This window comes from Xenopus tropicalis, chromosome 8 (genome assembly GCF_000004195.4).
Source record: "Xenopus tropicalis strain Nigerian chromosome 8, UCB_Xtro_10.0, whole genome shotgun sequence".
Lineage (NCBI taxonomy): Eukaryota > Metazoa > Chordata > Amphibia > Anura > Pipidae > Xenopus > Xenopus tropicalis.
Genome location: NC_030684.2, coordinates 134,943,214 through 134,962,945, shown reverse-complemented (window position 1 = coordinate 134,962,945; position 19,732 = coordinate 134,943,214). Strand labels below are relative to the sequence as shown.

At 42.4% G+C, this 19,732-nt stretch overlaps 1 protein-coding gene across 2 annotated transcripts; it reads left to right on the top strand.

Moving 5' to 3' along the window:
- Positions 1–1,764: 1,764 nt before the first annotated feature.
- Positions 1,765–18,994, top strand: LOC100496876 (selection and upkeep of intraepithelial T-cells protein 2). Of its 2 annotated transcripts, none has more exons than XM_018089599.2 (6): positions 1,765–1,937; positions 5,954–6,051; positions 7,913–8,257; positions 13,140–13,394; positions 14,564–14,668; positions 18,856–18,994. In XM_018089599.2, exons 2-6 carry the CDS (start codon positions 5,979–5,981, stop codon positions 18,894–18,896), a joined length of 819 nt encoding a protein of 272 aa, XP_017945088.1. In that variant the 5' UTR covers positions 1,765–1,937; positions 5,954–5,978; the 3' UTR covers positions 18,897–18,994. The 2 variants fall into 2 exon arrangements, with proteins under 2 accessions (XP_017945088.1, XP_017945087.1); XM_018089598.2 differs by having other exon boundaries at positions 1,768–1,937; positions 5,948–6,051.
- The last annotated feature ends 738 nt before the right edge of the window (positions 18,995–19,732 follow it).

Sequence of the window (19,732 nt, the reverse complement as noted above, 5' to 3'; positions counted from 1 at the left end):
TGGAAAAGTCACACAAATGTATACTGACACCTACTGGTGAGAGAGAGAAATTACAGTGACTATTTTATATAGTAACACTATGTACCATTGGATTAGTTAATTATATGATTTGCACTGTGATGGCATTGGATAATGAGTTTATGCAAATTATGATGTCACTAGTTTTTTTTCTAGTTTTTGTACTATTTAAGTTTCTATTTTTCACTTGCACAATGTCCTTGATACAGGTCCCAGGAGGGACTTAAACGTTGGAACTTACGGTGAATAAATAGAAGAATTGCTGTGAAATGGTGTGCTGGTCCTGTTTATAGGTATAAATATATATATAATATGCGTATAAACAGGCACTCACGTCTAAAGTAAAGTCTCTTGTGCCTGTGTGCAGTCCTTAAATAGAAAGGCTGTGCCGCACTCGCAGGTCTCAATGTGACCAATGAGATTTATTCAGAAATACATCTAACGTTTCGGCCGCCTCCGCAGCCTTTCTCAGAGCAATAGTGGGAGAGTGCGCACACTGATAAACACATGTTGGCGCGAAATGTGATGTCACTAAGTGCAAATAAAAACATTATATCCATTCTATACAATGAATAAAAACAAAAAAGAAAGTGGCTAAATCAAGTGGAGACTAAAGGCATAGATAGGGCGCACTGAAAGAAGTAGAAGAAAGTGAAATATGCTGAACTGCAACTCCCATACTAGGGGTTTAATTGACACTATGTGGCGCTTTCAAGCCATAACTAGGAATCATGGGAGGAATAAGGTAAGTACATCCACCTCTGTCTCTCCTGTGCGAAGCTTTTCATACATTGTAGATCGCACGGCTGCCAGTGAGTAGGGATGTAGCGAACCCGCGCAAAAATGTTCGCGGACTTTCGCCAAAACTCGCGAATATTCGCGAACTTTGTGAACCCCATAGACTTCAATGGGAAGGCGAACTTTAAAACCTAGAAAAGCCATTTCCGGCCAGAAATCTGATTTTAAAGTTGTTTAAAGGGTGCCACGACCTGGACAGTGGCATGCAGGAGGGGGGTCAAGGGCAAAAATTTATCTGAAAAATACTTGTAAAAAAAACGCCAAAAAAAGCGCCAAAAAAAAACGCAAAAAAACAACGCAAAAAAAAAAAACGCAAGCTATTCCTATGTATATGCATAGGCGATAAAACGAAGCGAAAAAACGCGTCGGAAAAACCAAGGCGAAAAAACGCGGCGCCAAAAAAAAACCGCGGCGAACACCCGATGTTCGCGCGAATTAGTTCGCCGGCGAACAGTTCGCTACATCTCTACCAGTGAGAGAAAAGATGGTAAGAATGGCGGATGTGCCTCCATATAGACGGGTATTGTCTCTGATCCCCAATCTAAGCAGATAGAAGCAGAGTAGGAAATCTGGAGCCTGAGTCTCAGCGCCCATGTTACTGCATTCAAGATAAGAGAATCCGGAGAGGCCATTAGAGTATATTTATATATAATTAGAGTATATTCGGCCGCACATAAAGGGAAACTAGCACCGCCAGGCTCCCCCGGCTCCTCCCATTGTAGCTAAGCAAACACTGTGAATAAATCAATATTTATTTACTGTATAGCCCACTTCCTTTCTACAGGTGCCCCAATAGTCGGGATAGTGACCCTGACTGACTGACTGACACACAGCACCACAGACTCAGCAGAAGCTCCTCCTCTTTCTAGAACTTTAAGGAAAAGAACCAATCATACCTGAGCTGAATGAGTGACTGCCAGTGCGGTACCTCTCCAGTGACACTTTACCTAGAAAGCGCACGAATGTAGTTAGTCCAGCGGATTCGCGGTGAGTTTGGAAGAGTTGCAGTCGCGCTGTTAGTGTCGGACAGTTCTGCCCGGGGATCCGGAGCTCAGCTGCCGGGTTCGGAAGTGACAGTGTGCCGGTACCGCTGGGCCCCTATACGCACTCACATCTGCTCAGTAAGTGATTCCCTGTCCCACTATTCTCCTTATAACGGGGGGGCTGTCAGTCAGATATGGGGCCGGCATTCCCTTGTTTTACCACACGGAACAGTTCTATGTGGTAGAAAATAGTGCTATTAAGCAATGCTCTATATATCCTATATATCCTCTACATTTATGGTATTTAACTGACCGAGCGGGCTGATGTTTGTGTTTACAAACAAACTTTCCTGTCACAGGGGGAGCGCAGTGATAGTGGGGGGGGGGGTGTATATACTTTGTAATACATATCTAGATACAGTATGTGCAGTAATGCCAATGAGAATAAGTGTGCGATGCTGTCAGTGTAAGAGAGCAGGACTCCCTGTGGCATCACTAAGCCCCGCCCACTCTATATATAGTCACTGCATCTCTGACACTGAAGTCTATCAGGGCTCCCAGCCCCAGGCACATACTGAAGAGGCTAAACCAGAAGCTGACAAGAGGGCAGGGTAGGGCACAGTTTTGAATCAGTTATGGACATATCTGAACCCAAAGGTATTAAAATAAAAGCACTTCCTTCTATTTTACATTGTTTAGTGCATTGTAAAAAAAAAGATGGTGGATGTCCCCTTTTAATACACTCCATGTCAGATGGAGCGTATTGTTGGCAAGCTGAAAAACACTGACAGTGTCCCCAGTATACTATTTTTTTTTACATTTTTATTGATTTTAATATAATGTATAGACAAAAAATTCCAGTCATGCTTGTCACATAGTATATTGGATAAAGTACAAGTAAGAAAAGAGAAACAAAAAATAGTAACAGTGATGATGAACAGTATGCACGCTGGGCCCTATCACATGTTGCCTCTTTATATGGCTGTTCAGTACCAAACAGGCTAAAGGTAAAGGACAAATGAGTTACCATTAAAGTACCCAGTGTGTAACATTATGATAACCAGCAATAGGGGGCCCTACCCATAGCTTTGTGTGTGAGAAATGCTCTCATTGTGAGTATCCAAGTATAACTTATTTTGATATATAGTTCCATCTTGTTGTCCAATTGGTATTTGAGTAGTTCATTAGTATGTATGTTTTTGATTTTATCTAGGACTTTCATGATGATATGTTAAACTTACATTGGGCTGCAGTGTGAATCCTACTGGCTGCCATTCATATATGTTGTGTCAGTCATTGTGCTATCGAGTATCCCTCGATGGCTCCTCCATTTAAACAATTTAGTAGCTTGGCCCGGAGGAAAAAGACTGTTTCCGTGTTTATACCCAATATTTTTGATGCTAGGCCATCTTTGTATCGTAGTGTATTTGGTAGGTAGGTGAATGGGGAAATGAGTTTACATTTTCTAAAGGTGCTGGATTCCAAAACAAACTTGGTAATGAGACTGGGTTTACAGGATCGGATTCTATTTCTACCCACAGGAGGGGTAAGTTTCCCCCATGTAATAAGGGGATTTGAGCTCATCTTGCTGCTCTGTAATATTGTTGTAGGTTTGAGTCTCTGGGCCACTCTGAGGCAAAGGTTGGCTCTTTGGGACCTATTTTCAAGGTCCTTGTTCTTCAGTTGTGTGTAGCTTTTCTCTGTATACTTCCAGAGTTTCATGGTCTGCATGTTAGGCCATAGCGGTTTCCTCTGTGCAGTCCTTCTGGGCGCTAGTATGGTCGCTGAGCTCTTGTATCTGTTTTGTAAATTCGGCTACTGCTGTGGCTAATTCTATTCAGAACATAGATTATATAGATTGTAATAGGTCTGGCGCATCTGGTGGTGAAGTGGGTTGATCTAGTTTCAGTGATGCCGGCTTGTAGTTGAACAACTTTCTGCGTAATGTGCACTTGGTGGCGGAACAAAGTTCTGATGACAAAAAAAAAATACAGTGCCCCAGCCTATGAGAACACTGTCCCATCCCCAAGGGTGTGGCCACTCAGAATGTCCCTGAAATGAAAGAGATTTCATGCAAATATAAGAAGCACTAAATCAGCTGGCAGGGAAACAGGTAAACCCATATGTGGTACAGCACTAGAGCGTGAACAGACCTTCTACTTTACATTACATTAACATTTATTTATAAAGCGCCAACATATCCCGCAGCGCTGTACAATAAGTGGGTTCCATACATTGGGCATACAGAGTAACATATAAAGCAATCAATAACCGATACAAGAGGTGAAGAGAGCCCTGCCCAAAAGAGCTTACAATCTACTTCTGTAGAAGAGGGTTTGGTAATCCCTGGATTGGCTGTAATTTGCTTTTGATTCTACTTCCAATTGCCTCTTGTATATAATGTAATTAGGGTGGCAGTACCCACTGCCTCTCACTGTGTATTATAATGTGCTTGGGATTTCAGTACTTACAACCTCTCGCCATTTATAAAAACCTTGACTTGGGCTTGTCTGGACCCATTTTTTGTTACTGTATCTTTTGCTTGGTGTGTCAGTACCCATTTCTTGTTACAGTATAATGTGTATGTGGTGCCAGTATCCACACGGCTAGAGATTGTGCTAGTGCAGCTATGTTACTGTGCATCAACACTAGCAATGATAGGGGATTCCATATTTACAGACAGAAACAAGAGCCCCTCTGCACTCACCCATTACAAATATATATAATATAACAATAAGAAATTCTGTGCATTAAGCTACCAAGCAATGCCCTCCCCTTTAAGCAAAACAGGGATTGTTTGTCCATAAATTGCAATATATTTAAGCTGCCCAACTGTGTCACACTCACCCCCGGTCTTACCAGTCCTACACTCACCCCCAGTCTGGCCAGTCCTACACTCACTCACCCCCAGTCTGGCCCGTCCTACACTCACTCACCCCCGGTCTGGCCCGTCCTACACTCACTCACCCCCGGTCTGGCCCGTCCTACCCTCACTCACCCCCGGTCTGGCCTGTCCTACACTCACTCACCCCCGGTCTGGCCTGTCCTACACTCACTCACCCCCGGTCTGGCCTGTCCTACACTCACTCACCCCCGGTCTGGCCTGTCCTACACTCTCTCACCCCCGGTCTGGCCAGTCCTACACTCACTCACCCCCGGTCTGGCCTGTCATACACTCACTCACCCCCGGTCTGGCCTGTCCTACACTCTCTCACCCCCGGTCTGGCCTGTCCTACACTCACTCACCCCCGGTCTGGCCTGTCCTACACTCTCTCACCCCCGGTCTGGCCTGTCCTACACTCACTCACCCCCGGTCTGGCCTGTCCTACACTCTCTCACCCCCGGTCTGGCCAGTCCTACACTCACTCACCCCCGGTCTGGCCTATCCTACACTCCTACACTGATTCATTAGCAATTCTACTGCTTCAAAATACATTTAAAAAAAAGGGACTGAGTTTTACCTGCAAATTACTTGCTTTCAAGTTTAAACCCCCCAAATAGTGGCACTTTTATTGGCCCATTGGGATCACCTGACTGTAGCTGGGAAGGGTGTGAGCTACAATATGGAGCTGGCCACTGTTCCTGTATAAACTAAAACATTTTAGCGAATAAGGGAAAGTTGTGCTTTTAGACCATTAGGGCTCTGGCACACGAGTAGATTTGTCGCCTGCGTTTTTTTCCCCGGTGCTTTGGTGACAAGTCGCCACAACAATACACACAGAGATTTCATGCGAGTTGAGCTCCAGGCGATCTGCTACCCATGGTACCACTCAACAGTTACCCCTCCCACATGTTTACTCAAGTCGCTCAGAAAAAGGTCTGTGTGCGATTTGAAACAACAGGTGACTTGAAGTAGCCTCGTATGTTTTGACGCTGGCGATTTCCATTGGTTTAGCATTGGCGTCTTGTCGTTCATCTTGTCGCCAAATCGTTCTTTTAAAAATTGCTGGCGACAAATCTCCTCGTGTGCCAGAGCCCTTAGAAGGGGTACAATGGGGCTGTGACTTTTTTTTTTATTCTGTAGTGCTTTCTTATCTCAGGGCTATATATATAGAACTGGGGATCAACCAAACCTTTAATCAGAGATACTCCATTTGTTTCATCCAGCATAATATTTAAATGTATTTATATATTGGTTTGTTTCTCAGTTGCAGGTTAGCCAGCTTGTTGGGGATTATTATGGAATCCATCATGAACAACATTATGATAGCCTCCTTCACTCTCTGGGCGCTGTATACAGAATGTCTCTCAGGTAAGTGATTTTATTCGCACTGTTTATGGCAGTAGTGGCTGTTGATGTATCAAGGAGAATCTATAACTGTAAATTAAATAGTAAAGAGATGGTAACAGGGCTGCCATTGGGGGAACAGAGGAACAGTTGTCCTGGGTCTGAAGTGTCTTGGGTCTTAAGGGGGGCCCGGCCATTACTTGCAATAGCCCCCCCTTCTGTCAATGAGCAGCCGAATCAGGAAGGAGGGTGGGAGCTCGGGCCCTTCTTCTTTCCTTTACTAGCTTTCTGTACTGCTCATTTGTCACTGAAGTTTAAGTCCTGGGGAAGCCACGTGGGTATTGAACAGGCTGGAGCTTATCCAATCCCCATGCGGCTTTAACAGGACTAAACTTCTGTGCTACAATGAGCCATACAGAAAGTACTGAGTGCCTACTGAGTGCTGCTCATTGATGGGGGGATAAACTCAAGACACAGGGGCAGATGTTACTCATGGCTTTTTACAGGACTATATCATGAATACCTTTCTTATATAAAAATAAGATGTTTGTTGCCAAGATATAGTATTTATAGATACTTGTCCTTTTAAAGGAACAGGTCAGTGTAAAAATGAAACTGGGTAAAATGGATAGCCTGCGCAAAATAAACAATGTTTGCATTATAGTTAGTTAGGCAGAAATGTCATCTATAAAGGCTGGAGTGGGCAGATGTCTAACATAATAGCCTGAACTCTACTTCCTGCTTTATAGCTCTCTAACCTCTTAGTTACTCAGTGACTTAAGGGGGAGGCACATGGGACATAACTGTCAGTTAGTTTGTGAGTACGCAAGTCAGATTCAATAGCAACTAACTGACAGTTATGTCCCATATGGCCCCCCCTCAAGTCACTGATTGGTTACTGACTGCTAACAGCTTAGAGAGCTGAAAGCAGGAAGTAGAGTTCTGGCTATTATGTTAGACATCTGCCCACTCCAGCCTTTATAGATTACATTTTTGCCTAACTAACTATATTGAAAACATGTTTTATTTTTCGCAGTCTATTTACCCAATTTCATTTTTACACTGATCTGCTCCTTTAAGCTTATGGCAGTGCCTTGAGTTCTCCCTGAGTATCCTCTCAGGAAGAACTGTCTAAATGCCAGCACTGGGAGGTGGGAGCGGTCATCTTCCTTAAGCGATACGCCTGATGGTGGTAACCTCTATTATACAAACTGCAGTTCTTACCCAAATTGAGTGGCTGCTGTGGCCATTGGCCCATTTTGCTCTATAATCTCCAAATGAAATAAACAAAAGGCTCATGTGGGGCTTCTCTTGAGGTTTCATTTTTAATACTACCCTAACGTTTGAGTGGTAATGGCTTGCCCCAATAACTGCCCTATCCTGCACACCGTTTATTATTTTGAATGCTTTATTAGAAAATACCTGCTAAAACTTGGCTTCCGGTCATTTGAAGAAGCAGAATCCACTATGCGATGATCGATTGATCGATCCTAGCCCGACTCCTTCCTATACAGAAGGAAGGCTAGGAAGAGAAGTCGATAGTCGCACAGTGGATTCTGCTTCTTCTGCATCGCTGTATTGCCCTATTTCAAATAGAAGACACACTGGGCTACTAGTAGCAGCTACTTGTCTGATCGTTTGCTGATAATTGTCTCTCCGTGTGTTTAGCAGAGGCAATTCTCTGTATTGTCTATGGCAGGGGATTTTCTGGCGTTTAGTAGCCGTGACAAGTAGCTGCTACTAGTAGCTCCGTGTGTCTTCACTCTAAAATTACAGATTTGGTACATACCTGATGTTTTACTTTTTTGCTTCTGTCATATCTGAACTTTTTATTTTATTTGCTTGTTTATAACTCAAGTTAATTAATTGCCTTTATGCTTTACAGTCAGGTTTCAGGTCTCATCAACACCATCAGTATCTGTGGCACTTGGGTCAGATGTGCTGTTACCTTGTACTCTGACTCCTGAGAAGAATGGAGAGAAGATGGAAATCCGTTGGTTTAAAAAGATATACCGGCCCTATGTTCATCTTTATATTAATGGGAAAGACGATTACACAGCCCAGATGCCACAGTTTGCTAACAGAACAGAACTGCTAAAAGAGAACATCACTAGGGGAGATTTCCCTTTGATGATCCGTAACGTCACAGCTCAGGATTCTGGGGAATATCATTGTTATGTGGAGTCCAGTGACCATCACAGCATGGCAGCAGTACAGCTACAGGTTACTGGTAAGTGAGCAGAGTTTTAACTGAATTCTTATTGTTTTATTATCAAAAGTTATATATTACTGGCAATATTTGTCATATGCAAAGTATCATCTGCACCTACATATCTAAACAAAACTGCCCAGCAGAGCAACATCTTGAATAGATTTGGTTTCCCTACAGTTTGCCCCCATTACATTGGCCCCCAGGCTTCCTTACCAAACTGTCATTAAAGATACCAGAAAATGACAGTACCCCTGTATCATGGAGAGAAATACAGAGTTGCTCAGATTTATTGGTGGGCCTCGTCATGTCCTTTCCCTGCTTGGATTTCTATATTTGCCAAGTAGGTGAATGCACACTTTTGACCATAGAGATCCCAACGGAGAAGGTCCCCATACACAGGCTGATTGTAGCTGCTGATATCGGTCCCTTGGACAGATTCTGCAGCTTATCGGCCCGTGTAGGGGCAGAAACGAGGGGCCTGCATGACTGATATCTGGCCTGAAATTGGCCAGATATCAATCGGCCAGGTTAAAAGATTCAGTCAGATTGGGGACAACATTGGCTCGTTGATGCAGACCCCGAACCGACTGCCCCATTGCCGCCAATATAATTCGATCGTTTCGCCCCAGGGCCAAACGATCGAATTAGCCTACACATTCCCCGACATCACCCACCCGTAGGTGGGGAGACCGGGTGAAGATCTGCTCACTTGGCGACCTTAATATGGGCCGAAGTAAAGGCTGCCACTAGCACTGGGTATCTCTGATTTTCACTCCAGTACAGAGACACAGTCCAGTGATGCATTTTGGGATGGGGCCTGGTGTGGCAATTGTTCTCCTTTACATAGACTAGTGGCCAAAACAAAAATAAATGTCCTACAAAAGTAAGCCTGTTTTTTTTTTTTTTTTTATGTTCCATCATCCTGTTTTATCAAGGGGATTGCTGAACTAGCGATGACTACTGACAGATTCCTTTAAAGGGTTTGTTCACCTTAGAATATCACTCTCTACATTATGCTGAGAGTTAAAGGCAATTTCCAATTGGTCTTCATTTTTTAGAACTGGTAGCTTTGTTTTTCTATTTATTTTAACTAACAGTTTCTTATAACCATATGTGTGAAGGAAGTAGGAGCTGGCAAATTGGTGAGAAAGGTGTGCATTTTTGTTGGTGCAATTTAGATAGATCGCTTTAAGTACCCCCTCTAAAAAGGGTTTCCACTGGCAACAATAGAAGTCAGTGGTGGAAAGCCCTTTGCATCTCTTTAGTCTGTGGAGTCGCACGAAGTTGCCTGCAGAAGGAAACTTTGCGTGACTTCGGAAACCAAAGCGATAAAAAGGGCTTTCCACTGCCGACTTCTATTGTTGCCAGTGGAAACCCTCTTCACTCCATGGGTGCATGTATACAAAATGAAGACGCACAAACATCTGCATAGGCTGCACATCATCGGTTATTCACCTGCTCACAGGACTTGACTGCCATTTTTATTTTCTATATATATTATACAAACAATTTTGGACAGATACCGTATATACTCGAGTATAAGCATAGTTTTTCAGCACCAATAATGTGCTTAAAAAGGCTTCCTCGGCTTATACACGGGTATATACGGTAGTTTACGGGCTTGTATATTTTAGAGGGCGGGGTGAAATTAGGAAAACATTTGATCAGTGAGGAGAAGTATCGTCTTGTTTAAGGGGGAAGGTGCAACGTGCATGACACGGTGTTGGAAGTCACTTTCATATCACGTTCTGAAATCTGACAGGTGATACCACAGCAACAAGATAAGGACTGAGCAGGGAGCAGCCGCGGCGCAGGGTTGGTGAAAGAGGCCTGGCTACTGCTAAGGGACGGGGCGGGGTTGCGTGGTGACGTCAGGGGGTAGCAGACGTCTGTTTTGAGCCTGTGGTGGGACATGGTGAGAAGCGCTCAGGGGCAGTGTTGCGGGAACGTACCTTGTACCGTGAGTCGCATCTCTCAGAGAGACACACACATTGCTCACAAGTGCGGAGTTCAAACGTAACCATGTTTTGTTAGCGGGAGGTGCGACTGTGACACATTCTCACACATTATCAGTCACTCACCCTGTACTGACAGGCTCTGAGCGGAACGGCAAGTGTGGGGGTGGGAAGCAGCAGCAGCAGCTTTATAGGGGGAATGTTCCACTTGCCACAGTTGGGACTGCAACTCCCAGCGTCCCTTAGGGTTCAAAACATTTAAGAATATACGGAAATTAGAGAACTTTAACATGAGCATTTTTACCCATAGTATAAACTGTGATCACATACTATGAAATAATTTTGGATGTGGCTGTTGTAACATTCCCTATAGACTTATGTGTCCAGCCTGTGGCAGCAGTTCGTTTGCCCAGCAGCATTCCTCACAACTACAGAGGAGCAGAAGTAGGGGACTTTTTGGCAGCTTAGTGTTTTTTTCAAGGAAACAAGAAGGGAAGAAAAGGGGAGCTGTATTCTGTGGCTCATAAAATGAAATATTTCCCTTGTCACAGCATGAAAAAACAGGAATTGTCTTTAAGACTGAAGAAACTGCCATTGAATTGAGGGCTCCCGGCAGGTCAGGCTCCCCAGGGTGAGGAGGGGTGCGAGCGATGGCACGCTCGGGGGCAGAACATACGTCCATGTGGGGGGAGTGCGAGAGATGCCACACTCGGGGGCAGAACATTCTACATTTCCTAGGAGAGGGCATCCAAACCAGCCAGTAGATAGGGAGGACAGCAATGCACAGCTGCTGAACCCCAGATTATCTTACAAGCAGGAGGTGGGGGCAGATTGCATCCTGCCCTGCACATATTAAGGGAATGCTCTTATGTTTTATTTATTTACTGTTATTTATATCACATCAGTCCCTGCCCTGGAGAAGCTTGCAATCTAAGGTCCATATCTGGTTGCTAGGGCCTTGTTTACCTTAGCAACCAGAGAGTGGTTTGCAGAAGAGACTGGATCAATTAAGAGTCAGAAATATTTACTGTTTCCTAGTACACATGATCTTATCTTTCTTAAACTTGTGATTCTACATCACTCACCCCAAAAAGTATACAGAACTATATAAGAATTAAATAACAAATTTACACATCACAATTTCAATATGTATGTAAAATTAAATGAGATATTAACCTGTACAACCTTGCATGTGGTTATCTTATGTTGGATGCGCCTCATTTTCCTGCCCATACCTTGTGTTTATTAATATGGTAGTCATGTAAGCACTTGTGAGTGTCCTTTTATTAAATAATTTGATTATTGAAACTTAGCAGTAGCGGCTGCATTTCCCACCCTAGGCTTATACTTGAGTCAATAAGTTTTTCCAGTTTTCTTAGGTAAAATTAGGTACCTCGGCTTATACTCGGATCGGCTTATACTCGAGTATATACGGTAACTTTTCGGTTGACTTTACAGTTATTTTTGAGCTTACAGCATTCAATTTGTGCTGACAATAAATTTTGTGACTACAAAATTATATTTATCCAATGTACGCTGTAGTCAAAAAAGGAATTAGGTCAACAGAAAATTAATGCACAAAATAATTTTTGTAGTCACATAAAATTTAATTTTGTAATACATAGTACATTGTATACAAAGGGCACCCCATCATTTATAATCATAATAAATATATATACAGTTAAATATGGATCATATAAAATAAATCACAATTTTTTCACAATAAAGAGTAGTCTTTTTATTGTGAAAAATTTGTGATTTATTTTACATGGTGAAACACACTATAATCTGATGTTTCACCTGGGGACCTTTCTCAAGGATAAAGCAGTGTTACAAACAATCCCCTTGAATGTCCTCCTCCCCACTTGTGTGTTTTCGGCACCAAATGACATTATGAGTTCATTATCAAGCTTATCAGTACTTTATTGCAGTCCTTATCTATGTGCTTATGGAGCATTACCACTCTTCCACCTACAGGTGTCGCTGTAGTGCAGTACAAACAGTGCAAAACTAAGTGAATTACTTACGATTTCAAAGTTACTCTCCCTAATGGTTACAATGTAATAAAATCCTGCAAAGTGACAAGACATGAATTTGATTGTGTATCACTGGAAATAACTCTCATATCCCCTAAAGATTAAGTATAAGCTTGAGTTCCAGACGCCCAACACAATCTAGCTCATAGAATGCCTGATGCGTGGCCACCTGTTTAGGCACATGATCTATGGCCTGCCGAGCCTGCCACCAATATCTGGCAACCGGCTGTTAGAGAGTGCTGATCCATCTTTTAAAGAACATGTCAATCCCAAAAAAAATTTTTTGCCTAATAAAAGAAAACATAATTCTAAGCAACTTTGCAATATGCATTCATTACAAGTTTGTAATGTTTTTTGACTTATTGTTATTAGTATTTACCTGCCCCTCTCTATTCCCTGCCCTGGGGGCTCCGGCACATGAAACAGTGTAACACAAGGAGCAGCCTGACAGACCTGACTCGCTGGGGGAGACCGACCTTTGCAACATTGTTTAAACCGTAACAACCAGGAGTTCAGCAAATGCTGCTTTTAACAGCAATTACATTTACACATAACTTTTAACGCAGTAATAACTTTTAATAGAGTCACATTGGAAAGTTACACACACACTCACTCTCTCTTTATGGAGCCAAAAACAAACTGAACACCTTTCCATGATGATAGGGTTGGGGATCTTTCATTGAGGGGTATAATCCCCAGCTCCTAAATATCTGCTGAAGCCCAGTCATGTTGTTCCAGTAAGTGATAAAGGGGGAGGGATATGGTCAGGTTAAAAGGCAGTGCCAGTGCCCCACACTAATCCTCAGGTTTCAGATTAATACATAGTTTTTCAGTGCAGCCTGTATGGAGTTATTGCTGTGGGTAACAGACAGTACAACTGCAACGTTAATTATATTTCTCTGTTTCTAGCCGTTGGAACTGTGCCGGTTATTTCGATTACTAATGACAATGTTTCTTGTGAGTCCCGTGATTGGAATCCAAAACCTCATCTGACATGGACTGATAACGAGGGAAATGAAATAAACTCCTCTGTGGTGGAAGTGTTGAGAGATGAGAATAATTTATATTATATCATCAGTATTATCCAGCAACCAAGTGCTTCAAACATCACTTGTACTGTCTCCAATTCTATAAACCACTGCAGTGATACCAGGCAGATCAGAGGTGAGTCAGTGAGAATCTTCTTAATTTGCCTTATTAAGTGTTACTAATTGCCCCCCCCCCCCCTATTCTATAATGTGACTGCCTGTAAAGACATCCTCCCTGTGCTGATTGCGGGACCGTATTTCTCTGGGCATAGTTACCTTCAGAAAGGAAATGCCATTTAGACAAATATTTGTACCAACACTTTGTGCCTTTATATTTATTATCTATATATTTATTAGGAGCAGGGTTTTTATCAATGCTGCCTCGCAGCGCTGGATACCAGGGTTTAATTGCACTCAGGGCACTGTCTGCAAGGATTTTCTCAAGGTTCTCCAGTTTTCTACTGCACCCAATTATATACAGTCCCAATATCTCTATTTATCTTTGATCATTCCCATCTAATCATACACGTGAATAAATAAATACAAAAGGTGACGGCACTCACAGGAATTTACACACAGGAGTCAAGGTATCAGAAAAAGTAAGGCAAAGGTTTATTTATTTTTATTTATCTTAGGATAAATAAATCTTCGCCTTACTTTTTCTGATACCTTGACTCCTGTGTGTAAATTCCTGTGAGTGCCGTCACCTTTTGTATTTGTTTAACCTTCTCTGCACTGGCACCCAGGTATCATTTATTTCTTTATGGTGTGCAGCTTCTAGCTACCTACATATATATATATATCATATTCATCATTGAGACAGGGAGGTTCCATTAGAATGAGAAATTCTGTTTTTCTCTTTTTGAAAAAGTTGACTAATTTAGTCCCCCTAAAGGTTTCAGTTTGGGTATATTGCCTGCAGCCTGCAAGCCATTGCTAAATGGGCAGATCTACACAACTTTATAATATTCCACTTGCACTACCTTTCTTGTGTGAAGATGCTGAAGCTGAAGAAAATTAAGCTTTAGTTGCACAAGTCCCAGAATTCAGACACATGTTGATATGCCCATTGGGTTTAAAGGATTTCTGGCCTTTTAACCCTGTGTTAAGTGAGAAAACACTGGCAAATAATTGCAATAAAATTATCTGAAAAGTATAAAATCATTGGGTATTTGTGTTTCCCCCCTATGTGTGCAGCGCATCAAATTTTCAGTTATAATTATTGATATATTTACATGAATATGTGAGATGTTGGATAACCCAGTTACATAATTGGGTCTGAAATAAATGTTTTTTTCCTTATAGGATTGGAACATTCACAAACATCCAGGGGTACTCACAGTCACGTTTATGTAATCGGTGCCAGCTTTCTGTTGATTTTCTGCATTTGCCTTCTATTGAGGAGTCTGGGTAAGTAAAGAGATTTATTGCAGCCTGATAGTTGTGTATATCTATATATCATCTATATATATATATATATATATATATATATATATATATATATATATATTATATATATATATACATACATACATACATACATACATACATACATACATACATACATACAATATAATTATACCGCTCAGTCCGCACTCCCATTAGTCTTTCTCCTTTGTACTCTATCACCGGGTGCTGCACATGGTTGTAGCTTGTATCCAGTCCAAATGATAATGCACACTCCTGTATTTTTTCAGTTCATTTATTATTACATTCCCAAGATTTAAAAACATCAACGTTTCGTTCCTGGTCTAGGATCTTTTTCAAGATGTTTTTTTTTTTTTTTTTTTATAAATAAATGTCTAAATCCAAAGTTATAAGTTCATAGCAATCATAATAGGTTGCTGGTTTGCTAATTCAAAAACACTGAAAAAAAATGCATTTGAATCAGTTACTTTTAATACATTTCCATTTTCCAATACTTCAAATACACCCCCACAGCACTTGTATTTTTATATACGTGTTGTATCTACCATGCTAGAGGCATTTCATGAGTAAAGCACCTCCCCTCCAGCGGCAATTTAGTAGAAAAGACAAATAGCCACCCACAGTAGGTGGTTTTATCTTTAAGGATTATTACACACTGTGGGCTTCTTGGGTTTCAGTTTCTCAGCTGAAATTTCATTATTGAAAAAGGAAACAGATTTGAATGTAATTTCTCCCTGCCATTAAGAGCAGCTGTATTTCCTTATGTAAGAAGTAGGTAATAATAGAAATTGGGGATGCACTAAATCCAGCATTGGGTTCGGGATTCGGCCTTTTTCAGCAGGAGTTTTATTCTTCTGAATCCATGCCTCAGACCAAATCCAATCTCTAAAATCACATGACTTTCTGTCGGAGAAACTTTTCACCAACCACTTGCGCGCGTGATCTTTTTTTACCCGTTCATGTCCTAATATGTACATAAGGGTTCTGAATCGTTCACAAAGGATTCGGGGTTCAGCTGAATCCTAAAATAGTGGATTAGGTGCACCCCTAATAGAAATACACATAGGTGTAATTAGCTGTTTTGTACGTGGGTTTTGATGGTTCACGCCTAAGGGGTGCAGAAAGCTTGGCTGGGGGGGGGGTTGGGAAAACTGCTGCCACATAGTGAAAATATATGGGAAAATAGGCAAGTGGCTGTTAATTTGGGGGGAGAGAGAGTGAAGGAAGGAGAAGGCCAGGCCAGGAGAGGATCAAACACAGCTGCCGCCTCAGAGAGGGGTTTTTTAAAGATTTGTGATTGTGCCAATAATCCCCCCCCCCTTTTCTCCTGTACCCCACTTATGCTTTAAATCAAAAAGAAGAATATATAAAAAATAAAAACTTTTTAAACCATTTAGACAAGGGTGCAATGGGGCTGTGACCACAGAATTCATACAGACAACAAGAGCCCCTCTGCACTCGCCCATTACCAATATATATAGGGCATTAAGCCATTCTGTGCATTAAGCTACCAAGCAATGCCCTCACTTTAAGTTTGTTTGTTTGTCCATATATTGCAATATATTCAAGCTGGCCAATTATGTCACAGTCACCCCCGGTCTGGCCGGTCCTACACTCACTCACCCCCGGTCTGGCCTGTACTACACTCACTCACCCCCGGTCTGGCCTGTCCTACACTCACTCACCCCCGGTCTGGCCTGTCCTACACTCACTCACCCCCGGTCTGGCCTGTCCTACACTCACTCACCCCCGGTCTGGCCTGTACTACACTCACTCACCCCCGGTCTGGCCTGTCCTACACTCATTCACCCCCGGTCTGGCCTGTCCTACACTCACTCACCCCCGGTCTGGCCTGTCCTACACTCACTCACCCCCGGTCTGGCCTGTCCTACACTCACTCACCCCCGGTCTGGCCTGTCCTACACTCACTCACCCCCGGTCTGGCCTGTCCTACACTCACTCACCCCCGGTCTGGCCTGTCCTACACTCACTCACCCCCGGTCTGGCCTGTCCTACACTCACTCACCCCCGGTCTGGCCTGTCCTACACTCACTCACCCCCGGTCGGGCCTGTCCTACACTCACTCACCCCCGGTCGGGCCTGTCCTACACTCACTCACCCCCGGTCGGGCCTGTCCTACACTCACTCACCCCCGGTCGGGCCTGTCCTACACTCACTCACCCCCGGTCGGGCCTGTCCTACACTCACTCACCCCCGGTCTGGCCAGTCCTACACTCACTCCCCCCCGGTCTGGCCAGTCCTACACTCACTTTTATCTGATTCATTAACAATTGTACTGCTTCAGTATACATTTAACAAAGGGACTGAGTTTTACCTTGCACTTACTTATTTTCAAGGTTAAAACCATCTCTTTGGGAGATGGCCTTCCCATAATTTGGAACTTTATAGATAACAGGATTTCAGATAATGGATCCCATACCTGTATATTGGCAGAATAATTTAGGTGACATGGGGCCATCCCTTGGGACTGGGGTAAATAAGGGTTTAAAATTAGCAATGGGTTTATTTATATAACATTGAAAATAATATCAAAATTATAGTGTTAAAAGTAAATAAGAAATGTGTGTGCTGTGCATGTATCTGTATATTTTTGTGTTTTATTCAAGTCCTTACTGGGAGGCTGATTTTTCAAATTGAATGTGTAAGGTTTTTTTCCTAATTCGAATAAACTCTCAAACCCCAAATGTGAGTTTAACCAAAATTTCAAAAATGTTATCACCTAAAGATGTGAAAAAACTACTCCAACACAGTGAAATAACATTCTACTCATCATTTTCAATGAGTCTGCCAAATTTGTGTCATACAAAGCTGATCATGTTTCCCTCTAAATACCCCCATATGGGCCATAATGAATCCAGCACTTCAGCTCGTTGGGCAGGCTGCAAACTGCAAAAAGATGTACAAGGTATGGGATCAGTTATCCGGAGACCCATTTTCCAGAAAGTTCCAAATTATGGGAAGACCATCTCCCATAGACTCCATTATAAGCAAATAATTTTTAAAAATGATTCCCTTTTCTCTGTAATAATAAAACAGTACCTGTACTTGATCCCAACTAAGATATAATTACCCCTTATTGGGGGCAGAACAGCCCTATTGGGTTTATTTAATGGTTAAATGATTCCCTTTTCTCTGTAATAATAAAACAGTACCTGTACTTGATCCCAACTAAGATATAATTACCCCTTATTGGGGGCAGAACAGCCCTATTGGGTTTATTTCATGGTTAAATGATTCCCTTTTCTCTGTAATAATAAAACAGTACCTGTACTTGATCCCAACTAAGATATAATTACCCCTTATTGGGGCAGAACAGCCCTATTGGGTTTATTTCATGGTTAAATGATTCCCTTTTCTCTGTAATAATAAAACAGTACCTGTACTTGATCCCAACTAAGATATAATTACCCCTTATTGGGGGCAGAACAGCCCTATTGGGTTTATTTAATGGTTAAATGATTCCCTTTTCTCTGTAATAATAAAACAGTACCTGTACTTGATCCCAACTAAGATATAATTACGCCTTATTGGGGGCAGAATAATCCTATTAGGTTTAATTAATGGTTAAATGCTTAATTAGTAGCCTTAAAGTATTAAATATGTATTAAGTTTTAAATGACATCAATTTTTGCTTAATAAGAAAACATAATTCCAAGGAACCGTCTAATATTAACTATTAATGTATAAATGTAATCGCTATAGAAAGCAGCATTTGCTGATCTCCTGGTTGTTACTGTTTAAACAATGTTGCAACTGTCGGTCTCCCCCAGCGAGTCAGGTCTGTCAGGCTGCTCCTTGTGTTACACTGTTTCATATGCCGGAGCCCCCAGGGCAGGGAATAGAGAGGGACAGGCAGACACTGCTTCTAATAGCAATTATATATACAAATAAGTCAAAAAAACATTATAAATTAGTAATGACTGTAAATTGAAAAGTTAAAATGATGAGACCGTGGCGCTAACGCTGCCTTCAGAGGTGGGGGTACCGCCGGGCTCCCCTGCACCAATAGGCACTGAGTTACATTTGTTTTATTTCCGTGTCCATTATATTGGCCTTATTATGTGAGATTGTAATAAACATGGGATGTAGCTAAATGGCTAATGCAAATATTTATATCTAAAACTATTTCCTTTGTTTTCTCCTTGCAGCAAATGGAACCCCACACACAGAAGCTCATTCTCCAGTCTGACCTGCTGGTTGATCAAAAGGATGTTGACTGCCCCCTTTATCCGAAGCCTCTTCACTTTGCCTCACAGGGGGAAAACATCTTCCATGACTTCAACCGTAGCAGTCTCTGCATCAACTCTGCAGGAAGAGTTCATGTCAGTAACCCTGTATTCAGGGGCAATTCTGCCCCAAGCACTGCCCTTAGGTGCCTGATGCTGCCCCCTTTGTAACCTGCACCAAATTTTTTGCTCCCCTACAAGGGTTGAGGGGCTGTGGTGCTTGTGCAGCTGAAGTTTCTGCACTTGAAAAGCCAAAATTCTGCTTTAAGTCGAAAGTTATCAGGACTGGCTTTTTTCTGACCATGATAATACACAGGGCTGTGGAGTCGGTACATAAATCCCTCAACTCTGACTCCTCAGTTTATGGTACAGTGAAACTCCTGGTACCCAAAATTGCTTCCGACTGCACAGCCCACAGCTTTCCCTGTAACAAACCATTTCCGAATATTTAGCCGGAACCTCCTATTTATTATATGGTTCTCTATATCAGTGTACCCCCACCAGTGGCGCTGGGGCAACATGTTACTCCCCAACCCCTTGGGTGTTGCTCCCAGTGGCCTCATGGCAGGTACTCATTTTTGAATTTCTGGTAAGGGGCAAGTTTTAGTTGCATAAAAACCAAGTATAATGCCAAACAGAGCCTCCTGTAGGCTGCCAGTCCCCATAGGGGCTATTCAGTAGCCAATTATAGCTCTTTTTGGCACCCCCAGGAACCTTTTTCATGCTTGTGTTGCTCCCCAACACTGTTTCTTTTGATAGAGGACTCAGTGCAGCGTTTCTGTGAGTGCTTATGGCTGTA

Excerpts from the sequence above, each read along its gene's own strand:
- LOC100496876 (XM_018089599.2), top strand. The coding sequence starts at position 5,979 with ATGGAATCCATCATGAACAACATTATGATAGCCTCCTTCACTCTCTGG. Across the intron at positions 8,258-13,139 it reads AGTACAGCTACAGGTTACTG|CCGTTGGAACTGTGCCGGTT; the intron begins GTAAGTGAGCAG and ends CTCTGTTTCTAG. Across the intron at positions 13,395-14,563 it reads TGATACCAGGCAGATCAGAG|GATTGGAACATTCACAAACA; the intron begins GTGAGTCAGTGA and ends TTTTCCTTATAG.